At 42.4% G+C, this 21,605-nt stretch overlaps 2 protein-coding genes across 6 annotated transcripts in view; one reads left to right on the top strand and one right to left on the bottom strand.

The window, feature by feature from the left end:
- Nucleotides 1-41: 41 nt before the first annotated feature.
- PMEL (premelanosome protein) lies at nt 42-10,153 on the bottom strand. The gene is made up of 13 exons (XM_031941213.1): nt 10,068-10,153; nt 8,243-8,368; nt 7,667-7,789; nt 4,994-5,110; nt 4,697-4,843; nt 4,338-4,469; nt 3,836-3,997; nt 2,747-3,511; nt 2,296-2,412; nt 1,887-1,971; nt 1,520-1,725; nt 1,335-1,422; nt 42-336 (listed from the first exon to the last, which is right to left on the bottom strand). Exons 3-13 carry the CDS (start codon nt 7,764-7,766, stop codon nt 201-203), a joined length of 2,055 nt encoding a protein of 684 aa, XP_031797073.1. The 5' UTR covers nt 7,767-7,789; nt 8,243-8,368; nt 10,068-10,153; the 3' UTR covers nt 42-200.
- The window catches only part of CDK2 (cyclin dependent kinase 2), a 21,944-nt gene continuing 10,133 nt past the window's right edge, over nt 9,795-21,605 (top strand). For 2 of the 5 annotated variants that reach the window (XR_004229985.1, XM_031941215.1), the window contains exons 1-7: nt 9,795-10,138; nt 10,967-11,044; nt 11,215-11,335; nt 11,909-12,079; nt 13,552-13,653; nt 14,640-14,795; nt 15,093-15,296. Coding sequence is in view for 4 of the 5 variants with exons in the window: in XM_031941215.1 (XP_031797075.1) it covers nt 10,023-10,138; nt 10,967-11,044; nt 11,215-11,335; nt 11,909-12,079; nt 13,552-13,653; nt 14,640-14,795; nt 15,093-15,296 (948 nt within the window). In the remaining variant the exon portion in view is untranslated. Of the gene's footprint in view, nt 10,139-10,966; nt 11,045-11,214; nt 11,336-11,908; nt 12,080-13,551; nt 13,654-14,639; nt 14,796-15,092; nt 15,297-15,613; nt 16,991-21,605 lie in introns of those variants that run through there. The other 3 variants (XM_023505282.2, XM_023505283.2, XM_003772178.4) reach the window with 3 other exon arrangements.

The raw sequence follows: 21,605 nt of genomic DNA, 5'->3' as shown, positions 1-21,605 counted from the left end.
GTGTTAATTGAGGAAAAGGAGGTTTGTTCTCCTATTCTGTATTCCTACTCTACTTTGGGTTGTTGATAGATAAGAAAAGATCCAATGTTGTGTTCAAAGTTTTTAATTCAGGTGATGACAGGGTAATTATGGGAGAGAGAAGTGAGGGGAAGATCTGAGTTCTTCCCAGCTCTGGAATAGTTTTTAGATGCTTTGAGGTCTCAGACCTGGTGCCCATTGAGGAGAGGGCTACTTTCTCCACTGGGGCCTGGATAGAAGGAAGAGGGTAATCTCAACCAGTGAACAGTACGTTGAGGCAGCCAGGATTGTGGAAGAGCTGAGCCCCGTTTTACCCGCCTGCAGTAACAGGAGAAGAAACAGGGATCAGCAGGGATGCAAAGTCTTTCTTAAAGTTGCCTTGGTCAGCCTACATGGGATTTTCAGGTATGCCATTCCAAAGAAAGGGAAATATCACCCATTTTTAACATGTCTGACCACCATGGTATCACTTGGGACCTGAGGCCATTTCTGTTCCATTTTGCTTATCCTACATGGGGATAAATCTCCCTCTAAAGGCTTTATATTCACAGGCTACAAATTTCTGGGAGACCTCTTTCTACTCAGCCTTCTCTTTATTTTATTTATCCCTCAAAAATAAAGAGCAATGATTTTCTTTTTGGTGGAGAGGATGTCTGTGGGAAGAAGAACAGTAGACCCTAATATAAGAATACATTTGTATATGAAGGGCTCTATATACATTCTTACCTTTTCCTCATAATACCCTATCAAGAAAGCAGTACAAGTTGTTAATTCCCATTTTAGAATAAGAATTTAGAGCTGAAAGGATCTTAAGAATTCAGTTAGTTCCGAGGTTCTTCACCTGGGGTTTGTGAAATTGTTTTTAAAAATATTTTCATAATTTTCAATATAATTGGTTTCTTTTATAGGCCTATTTTTTTTTTTATTTTATGCAGTAGAAACAGTTCTAAAATCCATAAGTCCATAAGCTTTACCAAATGCTAAAGGTTCAAAGCCCCTCTATTAAGTGAATATCTCATGTTGCTGAAAGAGGAGAAGGGACTTATTCAAAGTCATACAACCTATAAGTTGGCAGATCTAGGATAGAAATTCTGACCACTACATCATACTTCAGAATACTATAGAAGAGGAAAATGAGATTTAACATTTCCCAAGCAACAAAGGTTGGAAAAGCCCAGAGCTCCTTAAGTTGTAGCAAGAAGGCTAAAGGATAGCTGAGCAAAGCTCAAGCCCTACTTCTATGTTCCAATCTCTATGGAGGACAGAATGATAGGGGGCAAGGGCTGAAACTACACATGGAAAAGGAGGTATCTTACCTGTACATTAGAAATGCCAGGGCTATTGCCACCATAGCCAACATAATGCCTACCAGCAGCGGAGCCTTCTGGGTGCCTGTCTCTTGTCCTGTGAACACAGCCCCAGGTATCCTTGCTATTAATACTCCTCTCTCCTTGAAATCTAATCACCATCAGCAACATCCCACCTTCTCTCAGATGCCTACCTGGGACTATGAGCTGAGTGCTGGCCATAACCAAGCTGTTGGTATCAGCCAGGGATACATTTAGGCAGTAGAGCCCTGCGCCTCCCTCCAGAACTTGGTGTAGCACCAGCTGACAATCTGGACTGGACACTACAGGCTGGCACAGTTTCTGGACAGGGAGCTGACATCCAGGAGATGAGATCTCTGTGCAAACTTCTTCAGGCAACCTGAATATGGGGGATGGCGAAGGGGTGGGGAGAAGGGAATCAGTTTATGCCAGGGAACTGAGGAGAAAGCCTGAGCAAAGCCTGCTATTAATCAGGATTGGTGAGGAGTTTCTTGAAATTAAACATTTTCAAGGGTCATTGTCCCCTCCAAGACCACTCACCCTCCTTGGCAAGATACAGTCAGTTCAATTGCATCTCCTTCACTGATGGGCACAGCCTGCAAGATTTCAGCACTCTCAATGCCCTCTGTGGAAAGATGAACAATCTCATAGGAATTCTTAGGGTTTATGTTAGAAAAGACCTTGGAAATAGTCTCCAACTTCTAAGGAAACTGAGGCTCAGAGAATTAAGCTATTCCCCAACTCTGTGATATGGAGAGAAACTGCTGATTCTTCCAAATAAGGATCCATTGTCTAAGTGTCCCCTGAACTTTGGAACTGGCTCAGAGCCCCAGAATTTTTGTGGAGATCTTGCCAAGATGCCTTTCCTTCTCAAGGCTTTGGGAAACTATTGCCTCCCTCCTGTTCCCCTCCAAGCCCCTCCTGAATTAAGCAGATAGATAGGACTCACGGACAATGTCAAGGGTGAGAGCAAATGAGCCAAAGCGATACAGGATACAGTCCAGAGGAATCTGGCGCTTCACCAGAGCCAGTTCAGCCATGCCAGCAGAGGGGAGGACTGATAATCCTTTAACATATAGTGAGAAAAGAAGATTGGGGAGGGGGGGAGGTTAATAATAAACAGGAGTTCTAGAATTTTTCTAGTTAGGACCAGGTCAATCAGATGCATTAATTAATTGAAATGGGTTTTGGGGAAAATTGGGGTTATATATCAAGGACCGGGGGATTTCTATACCTTAAATATGAAATAATGCATACAAATGAAATGTAAACCTAATGCAGGTTAATTCAGAGTCTACCACACATCCCTCCCTTCTTTCTACTTCTAGGGACAAACTGTTCTGTCCCCAGGGCAGGGACAGGGCAGGGACCCAGAATTCCTGAATCCCAAGCATACCCACCTGTTGTTCCAGGGAGATTGGTGGCTTCTGGTCTTAAAGAAGTAGTAGAAGGGGTTGTGGATACCTCTGAGGTGCTCTGTTCAGGACTAGCTGGGCTGGTACCTGGGCTTACCATGACCATATCAGAGGTCTCCACAGATTGCACAGTTTGTCCTGTTCCTGTTATGTTTCTTATTATGTCTGTGACTGAAATCCCCTCGTCTGTGTTAGCAGTTGGTGCTACAGTTGGCATTTCTTCAGCAGTGGTAACTGGGAACACTGCAGTTGGTACTTCTCCAGCTGTGGTCCCAGGGACCTGTATAGTTTGTGCTTCCCTAGTAGTGGTGCCAGGGGCCACTGCAGTTGGTATCTCCGTGGCTGGGGGAGTAGAGGCCATTGTGGTTGGAACCTCCCAAGCTGTAGTTCCAGGGGTTTTGGAAGTTGTTATTTTTCCATCTGTGGTGCCCAAGGGTTGGGTGCTTGGGAGATCAGTGCCTGGAGCAGGAGAAGTCCTGCAGGAAGTTAGGGGAATAGCAGCCTCCAAAACCACCTGGGCAGTTACAGGGCCAGACGCCTGGTATGTGTGAGTGACAGTGGGTGCTCGGGATATGAGAGTCCCACTGCCATCTCCAAAATTCCAAGTGTAGGATAGATCAGCCTGGGACAAATAGCTACTAGGATCATGGAGCTGGAGGTTGAAGATCAAGGGCTGGTTTCTCAGAAAGTGTCTCTCTCCCCCATCCAGAGCCTGAAGCTGTGACACACTCACAGAGAATGGAACCTGGTCTGGAGTGGGATCAGAAAGAATAAGATGCAGGGTCAAAGACTTTTCTGACTCCTCCCATTGCCCCAATCCTCTCTGGAATTGGATATCCAGAATAATGGGAGACTCCATTTCTAAGACTATTTTATTTTTTGGTCTGCACTGACTCTTCACTAGTTCTTTACCCTCATATTTTCTATAATCATGCAAATTCCCTGACTCACTTCCCACAACAAAATACTTCCCTAACCCAATATTAGCATCTGGCTAGCCCCTCTTGGATACAATCCCTTCCTAGACTTCTTATCTATTTTTGTTACAAACATGATTCTATTCTCTTCTCCTACCAGTAAGGGTGAAGGTAGACAAGCCTCTGGCAATGGGCACATAACTCCGAGGTCCTCGATGATGATAAACTGTCACTTCCATGGTATGGGGACCTGTAGCTACTCCAAGTGTCTCAATACTCAGTTTGGACACTGGACCTCCCAAAACTTGCCAATATTTTCCTGTAGTCAAGATAGAGAGAAAGAATAAAGAATTTCAGGTACTTGACCCAGAGAGGACAAAAGTGCATACTGGGGTATGGTCCCAAGAAAGCTGATATTGGCAAGATGTTCAAAGGAATACAAAGTGAGTTATCAAAAAAAAAAAAAAAAAAAAAAAAAAAAAAAAAAAAAAAAAAAAAAAAAAAGACCCAAGATACAGAACCATGGAATGGGGGAATCTCAGGACAGAAAGGGCAGAATAAAGTTCAAGGGAAAGGAGGTCAGGATTAAGCTGATCCCAGAAATGAATAGAGGGAAGGAGTTGAATGTCTTGATAGGTTCAGAGAAGACAATTTCTTACCCCAAGTCTTCCAGACATAGATGAAACTCCTATGAGGTCCAGCCTTAGATGGGCAGGGTTGTCCATCAGGGAAGACACAGGCAGCATCAGAATCTTGAGGATAAACAGGTTGTCCATCCCATACCTGGCTCCCTGAAAGAAACATGGTCATCTCTGAACTTTAATGTCTTTTTATACTCCAATCACAATCACTAACTAAGAAATAGGTTATAGGTATTGATTGAATAAAGTGAAGCCAGTGGCTCAATGGGGCAGCATTCTAGCCACATGAGGCATTATCAAATTTGTGAGGATATTAGGGAGAATACACAGAAAGGCTACTAGGAGACATACTCAAGGCACAAAGAGAGGTCCCTTACCATTGATAGTACCATTGCCAGTCCAAATAATATATCCATTGGGCAAGACCTGCTGGCTCGCAGGGAAGTGCAAGATAATAGAGAAGGAAACACGGGCACCGGTCAGAGTCGGGGCATCATTACTGACCTCCAGTGTCACCTGGCCTCCTAGATAAGGAAAGAGCATTAGTTGGGGATCCTGACCTCTGCAGGACACTTTTCATCTTAATGGTTTATCTTCTAATCTCATTTCTAACTTTGCTCTTACTATTTTTTTAATTCCATCTTTCCCCACATATCCCAAATCCTGTTTCTTACCTTTCCAGCAGTCAAGATCCCGAATTCTGGCTTCTGTCCATTCTGGATACAACTTTGAGTCCCAGACATTAGTCTGGGGTTGATTTCTGGCACCTTTCCAACCTGGTTCATGTGGCCCTAAAAATAATAAAATACAAGAAGCAGAGTTAATAATCCTCTCACTTAAGGAATATGCAGTTGGAAGAGAACAAGAAGGAGAAATGGTGATGGTTGTGGTTTAATATTTATTATTTATATATTTATATTTTGTTGGTTTGGACCTGTGATTTCATTGGTATGGGAACACATATACATATATTGGTATAGGTCTGTAACTCATATTTGAAGTAAGACACTACCCTTTCTTATCAGGGACTCTAAATACAGAAACTAATCCATGGTCACTTAGCTAGTATGTGTCAGAAAAAGAATTTGAACCCATTTTCCAAATTCTAAGGTCAACCCCTTTATCTACCATGCTTTACTGCTTCTAGGTAATAAATGCCATATTGCAATAGATTAAAGAAAATATTGTGAGAGGTGGGCACAGTATCAAGGAAAGTGATCTTTTAGTTTACTAAGAATGGTAAATCTTTGAAGGATCTAGAGAGCTAGGAACAGCAGAAGAAGATAAGTAGAAGAATACATGTTTGTGGAGGAGAATGCTGAGAGAACAATAAAGCCCTTGTCTGGATGAATCTGATGGAGGACCCAATTCTGTACTCTAAATTTCTATGGAGAACAAAGTCATCACGGTTAAAACTGATACAGATTGGTGAGCTTGGTGGTTTCCAACTTGTAGCAAGTAGAGATATTACAATGGGTCAAACAGACCTTTTACAGATTGAATAAATATTCAGACATGAAACTTGTGTGATCTAAGACCTCAGTTTCCTTATCTGAATTGCCTCTGGGTTCTCTCTTAGCTCTAAAGCTACAATCCTATGAAATAATGTTGCATGAATTTATGTATCACCACATTTCAACTGTATATAGATATTGTTACTCATACAATACAAATGAATTTAAAAGTATTACTGAATTCTTCGTAGCCTTTTTTTTTCAATAAATGGATACTAATAGTACAACTGCTACCATGTGAGGGACTTGTGAAATATTAGTGATACAGAAAGAATGAAAAGGAAAAGAAGAAAGGAAGGAAGGAAGAAGAGAAGAAAGAAGAAAGGAAGAGAAAGAGGGAGGGAGGGAGGGAGGAAAGAAAGGAGAAAGAAGCAGAGATAAAAGAAAAACCTATCAGACAAAATGTTCATATCCTTTGATCCAGAGATTCCTCTCTTAGGCATATTTACCAGAACCCATATTTACCAAATGTTTGTAACAGCATACTTTGTGGAAGTGAAGAACTCAAACAAAATAAGTATCAACTAGAGAATGACAAAATAAATTAATGGAATAAATGGAATGGAATAATTGTGCTTTAAGAAATGACCTATACAATGATGCAGAAAAAGTTGGAAAGACTCATATGACCTAAAGCAGAATGAATTAATAAGAGACCAAAAAAACAACATACATAATGATTACAACAATATAAAAGGAAAGAACAATCACAAATGAGTTTCAAAATTAGAGATCAAGAAGACATCTTTTGCCACTTCTTTGCCTAGATGTGGAAGTCTACAGGTATAGAATATCATATATTGTTAAGTTTTACATATATAAATTTATATAAATCTCTGTCTCTGTACGTACTAATTTTTCCTCTTCTGTTTTTCATGAAAAAAATTCTTTATTGTATGATATGGCTCTCTGGAAGGGTGAGGAATATTTAATTTAAGGAGGAAATTTAAGTGATGAAAACCAAAAGCTGTTAATAATTTTTAAAAAGTATCCTTATACTAAAAAAAATATAGAGAACTTCTGGGTCAGATATTAAAGAGATGGAGTTTTCTGATTTTCTAAGATTCAGAGGGACAACAGGACTAAGAAATGGGCTTGGAGACTTAGAGGTAGAGAGAAGGAACCTAGAATAATCTTACTGAGTAGCTCATTGTTAGGATAAAAGGAGTAATAAGATCTCTCCTTCTTTTTCCTCCTCACTCTCTTCCCTTACTGTAACTTCTGATATTCCAGAACACCACCCCCTTCCCAGTCACGAGGTGCCAATCCCCCAGCAGATCCTTTGCATGTGATTCTCAGCTGAGACCCCCATGCCTCCCTATCCCTAGGCCCAGTATAGCAGGCAGAGACAATAGGTGTCTCACATCCAAAGGAATAAGTTATTCCTTTAACCTTTTGATCTCATAGACTTCCTTCTTTTCCTCAAGAATTGCCTCTTTCACATCTCCTCAAGTGCCAGGTACCAGAAGAGGCAGGAACAATTGATTTATCAACTTTAGGGATTGTCTATTTTACCTTCAAAAGTCCTGATTTGATCTATTCTCATCCTCTTGGGAGTCTTAAAACTTAAATAACAAGTATTCCAAAATTGCTTCCCTCTTCAAGAAATGCTTTGGCTCAACTTTCCCACATTTCTAAAGAGGAAGGGATGTTTAATCTAAATTTTAAAGTCCTTCTGAATAGATGGGGAAATGGGTCAGAAGAAGCCTGGGGAATTGGCTAGGGGAGTTGTCCCTAAGAGAATAGGGAATCCAAACCTAGGAGATAGTTCCAGCTCAAGCTGCCCATCCTCTCCCATCCTCCCAACATCTCAATATTTATTCTCATACTCACCATCAGCAGCTATTGTGGTCAACAGGACACAGGTCATGGCCATATTATAAAACCAGATCATCTGTCTTAGTGTCATTCTTTCTGTTAGTGGAACAGCCATAGCACAGAGACTAGTGCTAGCTCCTATATAAGAAAGGGGTACTGCTCATTTGCATAGCCCTGCCTATAGTCTCCTCCCTTCAAATTCCCAGGGAAGAAAGGAAGAATTGAGGAGAGGTGGATGTGACATAGTGGTGTGATAAAAGTAAGAAAAAGAACACTGCTCTATGTAGCAGAAAATGTGGGTTCTCTTTCTTTTCCTGCTTCTACCAACTATTGGCTCTATGACCACAACCTCTCTGTTTCCTAACAATAAAACAGAAATGAATGAAAATGCTTTGAAATTTTTCTTTTTCCTACTTCAATACTTGCTGGTTGCTTTGAACCCCACTAAAAGATTAGATTTTTTTTTTTTGCTCCATTTCCCCTCAACAACCCAAATAATTGCTAATTATATGGGAGCCTGAATCTCTGGGATAGACAGGAATCAAGCAAAAATCAAGGAATATCTTGCCATATCTTCATTATACCACTCACCTTCCTCTTCCTCTTCCACAGTTACACAAATAACTCAGTATTACAGATTCCAGATTCAGCCAAAGAGTTAGTTACATCAAATCAGGGACCTCACAAAAAGGAGATAGAATATCTTCATATGACAACCTGTGAGACAGAAACAAGAAGAGACTGAAAGACAAAGGTTAATGGAGAGATTTATGGTGTGAGGGAGGCGAGAAGAGATTAAGAATTCTGGCTCAGACAATTGCTCTTATAAGCCTTCCAAAGCCACCTGGTTCTGTGATCCTCAGATTTTTCATCTATAAAAAGGAGACTATCACACCTGCACTTCCTATCAAACAGTGTTGTGAGAATCAAATGAGATAATGAATATAAAGTATTGTTATCAACACTATCTATGACTATATTTACACCATCACAGGGCTGTTGTGAGGATTATATAAAATCAAGGATGAAAAGCTTTTAGCATATTTTGAGTGCTATATGCAGTTATTCAGAGCTTTAAAATCTGAAGTCAAAAGGGGATTTGAACTCTCATTCCAAATACAAGAAATTATCCACTGTGCCCTGCTGTGTCCATTATTATTATAACAGAAATATAATCATACATAGTGGTATACTGGTAAATGCTTTACAACAAGCTCTCTGAAAAAAGTATGAATGACATACTTTTAAATTTTCACTTTTGTAAGACAGTCAAAATAATCAGGTTAAGCTCTGATTTTAGCATTTGCTGATTTCTTAAGTGTAAATTATTACACTGAAAATTTTACAATCGACTCTCATATAAGTTGGTCTGGGCTGGCTCCAGCACTCCCTTGGATATATTCTGGGCTCAGAACCACAGTTCTCTCTATTCAAAGTCATTCTTTTCTATTCAGGACTCCCTTGGAAGAATGGAAAGTTATCCCAAAAAATCTGAACTTGGAGCTAGGAGAGACTTTTAGGCCTACCACAGTGCCTGGACCTATAGCACAGAGTAGGTGCCTAATAAATGATCACTTAACTGAGCCTCAGTTTCCTCAGCTGTAAAATGGGGATAATAATTAACACAATCTAGCTGACACAGCTGTTATGGGGATCAAATGAAATAAAGTATGTTTAACATTGGTGGAGATGTGCTTCTTGCAGTGTTTGAAAAAGACTTTGTGAATCTTAAAGCACTTATATAAATGGCAAATATTATTCTATTTCTTTGATCAAGATTTGTAGATTAAAGGTGGACAAGAGACTAGAGTCTTTGCAGACACAAGACACAAAGGGCAGAGGATATAGATTCCAGAGACGTACGTGGCTATCTCTAGGAAGTGGGAGATTATCTACAATAGGTGAATGATCATTGGACATAGAGAAGTACTATCACCAAAATAGCCATTCTTTAGGTCTTTCAAGCAAGAAAAGTTGACCTAGGGAAGGAATTGGCAGGCTGGAGAAAAGGGATGGGGCAATAGAGTATTTTACTGGAGCCCGTAGGACAGGACAGGGCTCTGAGCCCCACCCCTGTGATGACGCAAACCAATAAGACACTCTAGGGGCGGAGCGAGTGAAACGCGGGAAGCTGGGGCGGGGCTTCTGGAGGAGGCCGGGCGCGGGAGGGGGGAGGCGGCAACATTGTTGCAAGTTGAAGAAACTGACTGACAAGGGGCAAAGGATACACAGCGTTCCATCCGGGCTCGGGCCACGGCGCCGGCCCCCTGCCCTCCAACTCTGCTCCTAGAGCCAGGCTACTCTTCTCTGGATTCCCACTGTTCCCAAGTTCCCACTCCTGGGCCGTGCCGGCCTCGCTCCCCGGCTCTCCATGGATAATTTCCAAAAGGTGGAGAAGATCGGAGAAGGCACTTACGGGGTGGTGTATAAGGCGAAGAACAAGGTGACTGGAGAAGTAGTGGCGCTGAAGAAAATCCGTCTGGACACGTGAGTGGCCCCCTCCTACTCTCGACCCTACTACTTCGAAGATTCCTGGAGTGCCCCCCATCCTAGATAGGAGTCGGCGGGACCGGAAGATGGAGGGGCAGTTTCTTTTGGAGTGGGGTTCTGGATTGTGGGGGGACAGGGCAGCGTGGCTTTCTAGGTGGTTTATTGGGAGGGGGTCTCTCAGCTCCCAGTGAAGGCTCTGAAGCTTAGAACATGAAAAACCCTTTTCTAAAATTGCCTATGACAATGCCCCAAATGTGTAGGGACTTATTAAGGGAGAGGGGAAAAACCTCTAAAATGGCCTGTGAGACCCAATGGAGTTGGATTTTGTAGAGAGTAAAGAGGGAGAGGGGTGGCAGAGACATCAACTGGTAGGAAGCAGCTGCCAACAGGTCTTCCCCTCTTCCCCTACCTTAGAATTCTCCCTGCTCTTTCAAAAGAATGGCAGTTGAACCTTCACTGGCCTTTCTGGGGGAGGTTAGGATTACCCCCTTCAAAACTTTTCCCCATTGTTCTCCCTTGCCTCAGTTTCCCATAATATAAAAGAGTTAGATAGAAACTTCACTTCCTAGCACCTTATTGTACTCTGGTGGGAGGGAGGAAATGGTGGCCTTTTATGTGTCCAAAAGCCACTCCCTGGCCTGTGAGCCCCACCCTGCATGGGCAGGAGTAGTTTGTAGGTTGGCATTCTTTCCTGAATCTCTTCCCCACCTTCTCAGAGAGTTTGGAAGGGCCTCTGTTAGCAATTGGGGTCTAATTAGGGAGATTGGGCTGTGGGGAGTGACCTTCTTGCTAAACTCCCATCTCTGCTCCCCCATCCTCTCCAAGTGAGACAGAGGGCGTCCCCAGTACTGCCATTCGAGAGATCTCTCTACTCAAGGAACTTAATCACCCCAACATTGTCAAGTAAGTATGTTTCTGAGGAGGCTCTGATATGTTGATATGTTCATCCCCAGAGAGTGGGCCTCTGATTCCCCCATCCCTTCTCATAGTGACATAAACTTGTCTTTAGTACATCAGTATCAATAATCTTTTTTCCTTGCCTCCCTTTGGTCACTCTGACCTCTCCTTTATAGGCTGCTGGATGTTATCCATACAGAAAACAAACTCTACCTGGTTTTTGAATTTCTGCATCAGGATCTGAAGAAGTTCATGGATGCATCTGCACTCACAGGCATCCCTTTGCCCCTCATTAAGGTAACTTGCCTCTCCATCTTTTGACCTTCAACTTTCTTCTTTTTGATGTTAACTTCCTGAATATCTGTACCTATATTCCTTGTGTTCAGAGCAAATGGGGGATTCTACCTACAGCAATGGGTTTAAAACATAAAATATTTTGCAGGTAATTCAGGTTCCTTCCCTCCCCCATCTCATTTGTGCCTTATTTTGTGAGCTCATTAATTAGGGCTGAGCTGGGCTGGGCTGGGCTGGAGAACCAAAAGAAGTTTCAACTACACTGAGTCAACTCCTTATTAAGTAGATGGTGGGAGAGTTTTGGATGAAGGAGGTAGACTAACTCATTTAACTGAAAGTCTAGTTTACTTACTCATCCCATCTTCTGACATGAAAGCATTGTGAGTGCCTTCTTGGGAGGGGCAATGGCTACATTTGAAGAATCGGGCTTTAGGTTCTTCCTAAGAGTTATTTTTAATGCATCAGCAAAAACAAAAAATCTTTCATCGAATATCAACTGTACAAAAGGCACTATAAGGAAGGAGAGCTGCATTCTATGATGCTCTTCTCTCTTCTTCCATATACTTCTCTTGCCAGAGCTACCTGTTTCAGCTTCTCCAGGGTCTAGCCTTCTGCCACTCTCACAGAGTCCTCCATCGAGACCTCAAGCCACAGAACCTCCTTATCAATGCCGAAGGCTCCATCAAACTGGCTGACTTTGGACTAGCCAGGGCTTTTGGAGTACCTGTTCGTACCTACACGCATGAGGTGAGATATCCATCCTCTGCTCCCCTTAATGATCTTCTTATATGCCCTTTATCATCCCTAATTATGGTTCTCAAATTCTCAATAAGTATTTACTTAAAACCTACTATTTTATTAACACCACAGTGGGAATATAAACATGGAACAGTCCCTGTCCTCACAGAATTTACATTCTATTCAGGGAGATAATATATATGTGAAGAAATATATGGAAAATAAGAGATCATTTTTTGAGAGGGAAGGACCTTGGCAGGTGGGAGGATAAAAAGGGCTTCTTTTAATTGTCACAAACAGTTTTAAAGAAAACAAAGGATTCTAAGATGTGAAAGTGAATGGAGAGGGGCATATTGCAAAGATCATATGAATAACACATATCACATATATATGTGTTAAAAAACAGCAAGGAGGTCAATAAAGGAAATAATTTTAATAAAATGTAATAAGGGAAGTTGGGACCAGGTATAAAGACCTTAATAGCAAAACAGATTATATGTGATCTTACAGGTAGTGAGAAGCCACTGGAGTTTGAGTAGGGGAGGGTATCGTAGATTATCTCATTTGAGGGAAGAGAGCTTCTACAATATCAGAGGTTGGTGCTATTATCCCAATTTTATATTTGAGGAAACTGAGAGAAAGGTTAAAAGACTTGCCTAGACTTCCATAGCTAGTAAAAGTCTGGAGAACAGATTTAAATTTGGGTCTTCCTGACTATAGGCCTAGCACTCTATCCACTGTGGTACTAGCTGCCTCTAAAGTGACAATAATAAGATTTATACTTTAGGACTGTCACTTTGGCAACTGTATAGGGAATAGATTTGAATGAAAAAGGACTTGAGGCAGCGAGATCAAGGAAGAAACTAGTTCAATAATCTTGGCAAAATGGAGGCCCAAACTAGAATGATGGCTAAATAAAGAGATGGAAGAAATACTGTGGATTTGGAAGTAAGACGATTTGGTAACTGATTAAATACGTAGGGTGAGAGATTAGTAGAGTAAGAAATCAAGAATAATGTTGAAGTCATAAGCATGGGTTATTGGAAGGGAATAGAAATGGTTTGGGGGATTTGAAGATTTCCTTTATCAAATGGAAAATATTGGTAGGCCATAAATTGGCATATAAATTGTTTGTATATTATAATAGAACATATAATTGATAATCTTAATAGAGGGAAAGAACTTCTGACACTCCAGGAAGATCTCAGAATTTAATCCCATTCACTGTAGAATCTGATTAATTAGACACAAAGCTGGGATACTTGTCTAGAAGCACATAGAAGACATAAAACAAAATGCAAAGCTAAGGACCATGTGTTAGACTGATATGGGGTTGGAAGAAATTGTTGGGGGGGGGAAAGGGAATCAGTAAGAGCAACATGTTGGGAAAGAGGAAAAGCTGCCCTAAAGAATGGAGTTTTTAGAGACTGGTGTCAAGAGTTGGATTTCTCTACTGATTTCCCATCTTTCATTTCATTCAGGTGGTAACCCTGTGGTATAGAGCACCAGAAATCCTCTTGGGTTGTAAATACTACTCAACAGCTGTAGATATATGGAGCCTGGGTTGTATCTTTGCTGAGATGGTATGTTATAGACCTTGACCCTAACCCTCACCAATCCCCACCTTTTCACTCCCTCCATCAAACACAGACATAACCCCTTCTACCTCATGGCATGAGAACACTTAAAAGAGTTGCCACACTGGTTAAGACCTATGCTCCATCCAGTCCTTCATTAGTTTCTGACAGCAAGGGAAGTATGGAAGTGGGATGGGGTGGTTGGGTATGATTTTCTTACCTGATAGGGACTTCAAATTTCAAATAGTAGGATAGTCTCCCCATAAAATCCTCATTTAATAGATGCTGTAGATCTGTCACCATTAACTTATAAACTATTCTTATAGCTATTTCGTGCACTCCAAGAGTTTGTTACCTGCTATGAAAAAAGTAGTACTTCCTGTACTGAAATTTTAGGTTTCCATTAACTTTTCTAGAGTATCTCTCCTGGATAGAACAGAATTCAGGGAGCTTTATACAATTTTATATTTTATAAACTTTGAGCATATGCTCAACTTTTGACTTTTCAAACAGAAGATTCTTAATATTTTAAATCATGTGGGAGGCACCCCTCTGTCCCTTTGATTTTTTAAGTTATCCTTCTGAATCTTCTCCAGTTTCAATGATAATCTCTCTTGAGATACAAAGACCTGAACTGCACCCAGTATTCCAGATATAGATGTACCATGATTTTGGGCAAGGGAGGACTAATGTTTTCCTTTTTTTTTTTTTTTTTAACCAATACATTCCCTGATAGCTCCCAGGCTTTTGTGGGTCTTTCTGGCCAAAACCACACAGTGTCTTCAAATCAGCAACTAATATTTATTGAGAGCTTATTCCCAGGGCCTTTTACTGGACCTTGAAGGTCATCTAGTTCACCCCCCTCATTTTATAGATGAGGAAGCTGAGCTAAGGGCTCAGAACCCATCATCTTAAAAATATGGTATGGGTTATTTGTCCCTTCATGCATTACCTTACACTTGCCCATATTCCTGTTTCAATCAATCAACAAGGATTTATTAAGCACCTACTGTGTGCCCAGCACTGTGCTAGGTGCTGTGGGGGATAACAGAAGAAGTGGAAGACACAGTCCCTGCCCTCTGTACTCCTATCTAGAAGTGGCTGCATCACAAGGAGGGGGGATGACTTCAATGCCCACCCCACACCCCGTGAGTGGCTTGGGATCCCCTTGCTGCACATCAGTGGCCCCCACTCACCCCCACCCCAACCCCTCCACCCCAGCCTAGGGGGAATCTGAAAAGCCATGGTTGGGGGAGGGGAGGAGGAGGCATGGAGATAATAAAGGGGCTTTATTGTCTCAGGCTCATGTGTGACTGACCCCGTGAAGGGCCCTGGGGGGAGTCATGGGGTCCCATTGACCTTTCACTGCCTGTGGGAACTTCTACTCTTTATGTGCTGGGAGGGGTTCACCTACATCAATCCTGTCCCCCTCTTCTACTTTCCAGATTACCCGTAGGGCTTTATTTCCTGGAGACTCTGAAATTGACCAGCTATTTAGGATCTTTCGGACACTGGGGACACCAGATGAAGTAGCTTGGCCAGGAGTGACCTCCATGCCTGATTATAAACCCAGCTTCCCCAAGTGGGCACGGCAAGATTTCAGTAAGGTGGTGCCTCCACTAGATGAAGATGGACGGAGCTTGCTGTCGGTAAGCTAGAGAGAAGGGAAAAAACTAACCTGTTCTTTGTACCTCACAATCTCAGAACAGAGGCTTCCCCTCACCCCAATGGAGAGTCAGGTTCCTTGGACATTTCCTAAAAAAGAGGAGTCTGTGCCTCCTCTTTCCTTGGTGATTTCCTAGTAAAGTTTAGAGGGATAAGGGTTGAAGTTGAGTGAATTGCAAAAATGGCCCATCTGTGGGGAGAATGGAGGATAAGGTGGGATCCTTTTTTCATAGCTTGTTCCTCACCCCTTCACATGTTCATAGACACACTTCTTAATAATAATTTCCTTTTCTTTTTCCAGCAAATGTTGCACTATGACCCTAACAAGCGTGTTTCAGCCAAGGCAGCTCTAACTCATCCCTTCTTCCTGGATGTTACTAAGCCTGTACCCCACTTGCGACTCTGAGCCATGCTGTGCCCCTTACCCCCCAATCCTATTCTCACCTTCTAGGGTAGATCAGCCCTGGTCTGACTCCAGAGCTGTTTGAACTTAGATAGGGGTCAGGGGAAAGCCAATTTGGCTGCCTCCAACTCTCAACTTACCTTCTTACTTTTCCCATTCTACCCAGGTGGGGAATGAGAAGGATAGGAAGTGAAAAGGAGATTCAGTATTCAATGCACTTAAGCCAACATCTGCCTTCCACTGCCTCCTTCTAGGGCATGAGCAGTGAGACAGACTCTGCAGCCTCAGCTCCTGATCTATGCTGAGGGGGATGGACAAAGACAGGACCTCAGGGCTCCCCACTGTCTGATAAACCACCCCCTACCTAGGACTTCTGTCTGGTGATGATTGTCTCCTGAGTTTGGGAGTGACAACATAGGATTTTCAGCATACCCCTCCCATCCTCCTGCTGCTACTGTTTATATAGGACCTACTAGAAGCAGAGGGCTAGGTGGGAAGCCTTGAAAGAACATTCCACAGGGCCCCTTTTAAATAATTTGTGTATTTTTATTTTTGGGGTGTGTGTGTATTTTGTTGTGAATTTTTTAAAAAGAAAATTAGATAAAACCAGATTTTGTACCCTAGAATGCTCATCTCCCCTTCCAGGGTGGAAGAATAAAAACTTAGTCCCAATAAGGGCTGCCAATTGGCCCTAGTTCCCCTTGTCTGCGACCCTTCTGTCCATGTGGCAGAAATGGAACTTGGGGTGAAGGATAGAGACAAAGAAGAGAGAAAGAATTGTTCTTTTTAATTCATGACTACTTCACTGCTGCCTTATAAGGGTGGGAGGTGTTTGATTTTTCCATCCCTTTTGGAATTGGCTTGTAGTTTCAATTAACTATTGAGCATCTCCGCCGCCTCTTCCCCAATGAAGGAAACTCAAAACTGGGGCAGAGGTTAGGGTTAGAAGTTATTTGAAGAATGCCTGAAATTTTTTTAAGGGAAGGTTATGACTGGGCAAAAGGAATGCCAGAGAATATTTGTTTAAAGGAAGGACATTACTATTTATATTCGAGGTTGTATTTTTTGTGTGTGAGTGTGTATTTTTTTTTTAATCGGGGAGAAATTTTGCTGCCATGTGCACCTTTAGGGTTTTGTAAGGGAAATCTTAAGAAAAAATATTTTTGTCTTCCTATGGTCTCGTGTGTCCTCACTCCCTACCCCCACAACCAATTCCTGTTAATGTTATTTGTAATTTAGTTTGTAATTCATTAAAATAAAGTTCCTAGTTTTATAGCCTGTTTCTTTATCCTTGGGATTCGGGGTAACGGAGGGCAGGGTCTTAGTCACGGGTGAGGTGTTGGATTTTCCTCACCAGGGCTAAACCTGAGCTAGGGAGGCAGGGCCACAAAGAAGCTCTGGAAGCTGGCGGGAGGAAGCCGGAACGGAGCTCAATTATTCCCGCCTTGCACCTTCCCCTTCCCCCCACCAAAAAAAATGCAAATGGGGTCACACAGACCATCGAGTCAGGCCGCTCGGACCCGGAGATAACACAGCACCTGCATCTCCCTACCCTTCAAGTCCCAGAACGAACTCTACACAGTGGGGGGACCCTGTCAAAAAGCAAGGACCAAGCAAAGGGGGTCATGACCTTTGCCCCGACCCCGGAAGTGAACATTCCCTCTACCTCCATTCCCCTCTCCTTTCTTCTGTCTAATCCAATGAAAGAATCCACCCAGTAAATATTTAGGGTTGATCTGCGATCTCCTCACGGGAGGTACCACAAACCCGGCATCAACCCCAAACTCGGTGGTAGAAGGTTAGCAAAAGGCTTCCTTTTTGTCCCGCCTCATTTGCCAATCAAACTCAAGATCGTGACACGATTGGTTAGATCTCTGCCGCGATCCTCCCCCTTTTGCTCACCTGATTAGATGTTTATGAGTCGAAAGAAGGAGGTGGGGGGGGGGTTCGTTGGGTGTCGAGATTTCATTGGTCGCTTCAGACGTCCGTTAATAACGCACCGCCTCCTGCTCGGAAACTAGGCTCTTTAATGGTTGCTCATTTGCATGGAGCTTCGTTGTCTATTGGTTGCGTGCTTCGTCCGTCAGGGCTCCCTTTCGTATTCGTTAGCGACAATGCCGGAAGAACCCACCTTCCCAAAGACGATTGGCGAATGTGTTGACGTAAGCTCCACCTCCGGCGGCGAGTGGAGGAAGCTGCTATTGGTCGAGGCCGCCGCCCCAGGGTGAAGAGAAGGAGGAGGTGGAGGAGGAGAAGAAGGGTTTGGTTGACTTGCAGCTGTTTGTTCGACACAGGCTCGGGCCCGATTGGGTAGACTGAGGCTTAGGTACTGGGGCTGGTGGAGCCAAAGGGGCTGGGGCGAACTGGGGGGGAGAGAGGCCCCGCTTTGCGGGTGGTAAGGGGACCGGGCTTCGGCGCCCTCCGGGCCCAGGGAGGGACTGGGGATGAAGGGGGCAGGGCTGGGCAGGCCTAACGGGGGGAGCTCCTGAGTCGGGGGAACGGCGGAAAGAGAGAGTGAAGTTGGTGGGTAGGCGTCTGGAGTATTGGAAAGATAAGAAGGTGGAGCGGGAGGAGGGCTCGATCCTGCTAGGCCTGACACTAGTCGGGGTGGGATATGATAGGGTGGGCCTAGCGCATTATGGAGATAAGGGGTACTGGGGGGCTGGGCCTGGCCAGCTAACGGGGCTTGCTTGGGGCAGGGGTTGGCTTACTTGGGGATGACAAAGAAGGGGAACTAGATGTCGGCCCTGGAGAAAAGGGTAGGAGGAGTGAATGGAATGAGCCCGTTTGTGGGGCACCGAGATAGGGTGGGGATGATGGGTGGTGGAGGGGCTACCCCTGACAGACAGCCTAATGGGCTGCAGCAGAGAGACGAGGGAGTTACGGGGGCAAGGGGGTCGCTTTGTGGGCAGACATAAGGATGAATTGGGAGGATCCACGAGGAATCCTTATTCCTCATAAGGTGGGTGATCCTGGAGCTGAGCTTAAGTGGAGAAGATCCCAAAAGGGGATGATGGGGTGGAGTGACAGAACTTTAAAGGTAATTTAAGGAGTTTAGCTGAGGGAGATCTGGAGCAAGGTGAAAGAAGTAAGCTTTATTTAAGCTACAGGAAAGGAGTTGAGAAACTTGACACAGACTTTGGGATTATTTAACACAGACAATTGGGATCTTTGGGGAGGCTAGAGGTTTCAGAAAGTAAGAAATTACTCTTCTTGTCCACTTGAGTGGACCCCTGTATTAAAGAGAGGGTTGTCAGCGAGTTTTGCTAGTGTCAGAATTAGAGAGCAGAAGTAGAGTGCGGTATGATGGGATTCTGTTTGGTAACAAATTCAAACTCACGTCTCCCTCTCCCCACCTCATATGAAGTACAGTTGGGTGGAATATTCGGTCTTTCCTACTTTTTGACTCCTTGAGGATTTCATTTGGGAGAAAGATAAAAAATTTGTTTTGGGAGAGTGTGGTTAGCTTCATTCCCATCTAGCTGCATGATAAGATAATGTTGGTGCCGTGTCCCCTACTGAGAAATAGAGAATGGAAAAGTTTGAATTAATCATCTTAGAAAGATGCTTGGAGCTTTCACCAGTCAGTTAGATGACATTTTCAAATGTAGGACTTTAGGTTTTCCTTGCTAGTGACGGAGTTGGACAAAACACATTTTTTTCCACAGAAACTTGGATGAAGTTGTTCTGGAGATGATTTGGCTTTAGAGTAGTAAAATTCTACTCAGGAGCTTGGTTTAAATGTACAGGTACCTGTTGCTAATGGACTTTATTAATGGGAAGCGATATTGGTCAGTGGCAGCATCTGTAGGGTTTGGATGAGATGACAGGTTGCACTCAGAGATAAGAGGTCCTGTTATTATTCACTTCCAATATCCCTACCTAGCAAAGTTCAAACTGTATTATTGACCTCCCTTGAAGTTAGTGTTGAAAGTTGGATGTATATTGATTTTTTTCATCCTTGATAATTTTTTTTTTTATTATTCCTAGTTTGTCTTGTATTATCATACTCTCCTATCATTATTTTACCCTGAAAAAGGAAAGATGGCAGAGCACTTCAGATTACATCGGTTCTCTCCCAATCTCATTCCTGTTGCTTAGAATGCTGGGGAGCCAAAGATATATTGTCTACCCCTAACTTCTTTCTCTTAACCCATTCCATATCCATCTTCCTTTTTTGTGCAACTGTCTTAGGTCCTCTTCAGTCATTGATCTTCACAGTTCTGTTTCCTTTTACCTTGCCTCTTCGAGCAGACATTTTGTTCACTTTGCCTTTGCAACTGTTCAAGCAGGGAGCTTCTCTGCTAATGTTCCTGTTGCCTGATACTACAGGTGTAATTTTCCCATCAATATATCTTTACAGATGGCAAGACATTCTTCCCAACGAAATTGCCCAAATGTCTCTCTAATGTGGGAATGGCCACAAAATGTAGTACTGAGGAAGGATCTGTTTCCAGTGAGAAATCCAAAACCTTTTATCTTTTAGTTTGGAATCTCTGACTGCCATATGAGTTTTAGGACCCCCAACAGATGGATTCTCTCAAGTTTTGGATACCTTGGTCTATGTTTTGGTTTTACCAGTGATTTAATATATCTTTGACTCTCCCTGGCTCCACAATTGATTTCTATATAGATTCAATGATATTTACTTGCATCATTTTGCTCAAAAGAAAGTATTTCATGTAATGGACCAGTGGTTTGTAAATTAAGCTTGCTTCATTGGTTATTAGGAAATTTCTGGTTAGCATTTTTTTTAATGTCCAATTCCTTACTTTTCCAGAACTCCCATTCTCTCATCCACAGAATCAACCCTATACAAAATTGTGAGATAGACAAAGTTTCTTATATGTCATTCTTACTTGTTTGTTTGTTTTTTATTCCATAGTTGGTAAGTCTCTCCTTTACTTCCTCCCTTAGGTTTCCATTTTTGTGGACAGCCCACAGGTTACCACGCAAGCAGCCACAGAACCCAAGTTGGCAGGGACATCTGAGGTCATCTTAGTTTAATTTGTACATGAGTAGAAATCTTCTATGATAATACTTCAAAAATGGTTATCCAGCCTCAGCTTGAGTACTTTGTCATATAAAATATACTTTTCTATCTCACTTAAGTACTTCTAGTCATATAGAGTACACTGTTTTTAGAGTCAATCATGTCCATTTTTAGACATCTTAGAAAGTATTCCCTTTTCCTGAGTGAAAATTTAGTTTTCTTGCCATTCTGGTTGGTCTGCCTCAACTTCCTAAAATGTTTTATGAAGACCTAAACCAGTACTTAAGATTTGTTCCAACCAGGGCCAAGTAAACAGGATTATTACTTTCTTTACTTTGAACGCAGGCTGCATTACCAGAAACATAAAGATTCCATTAGCTTTTTTTGGCTACCTTTTCACTCTGTTGACTCATATTAAACTTGCAGTCTTCTGAAACAATTATATCTCTTTCATATGAACTATTCTGTATTCATACCTTTCCCATCCTGTACAATTAAAAACCCATGATTTCATTCTTAGAGGGAATATCTAGTGAGAAAATTCTCTTTACTAATGTAGATCAAGTCCTTTGCAACTTAAAGACACTTGCCCAGAAAGATTAGTCAGTCACATGCTGAGTTTTATATATTTTGGTATGTGTCTGAAATTTGACTTTATTCCTGGGTGACTTTACTTTGAGATGGCTGTTTTCACTGCTACGTTTGCTCAGTTAGAGGGATTTTACATTTATCTCTATTAATTTCATTATATTAAAGCTGGCCCGGTGTTCTAGGCTTTTTTTATTCTTTTTTGGTTCTCTCATCCAAACAGATTTGTGTGATTTATACATTTGATAGTCATCTTATTCACACCTTTATACAAGTCGCAGAATTTGAGAGTTGGATGGGACCTCAGCA

Source organism: Sarcophilus harrisii, chromosome 5 (genome assembly GCF_902635505.1).
Source record: "Sarcophilus harrisii chromosome 5, mSarHar1.11, whole genome shotgun sequence".
NCBI classification, from domain to species: domain Eukaryota; kingdom Metazoa; phylum Chordata; class Mammalia; order Dasyuromorphia; family Dasyuridae; genus Sarcophilus; species Sarcophilus harrisii.
The sequence above is the reverse complement of the archived record's forward strand: the minus strand, read 5'-3'. Positions and strand labels throughout refer to the sequence as shown.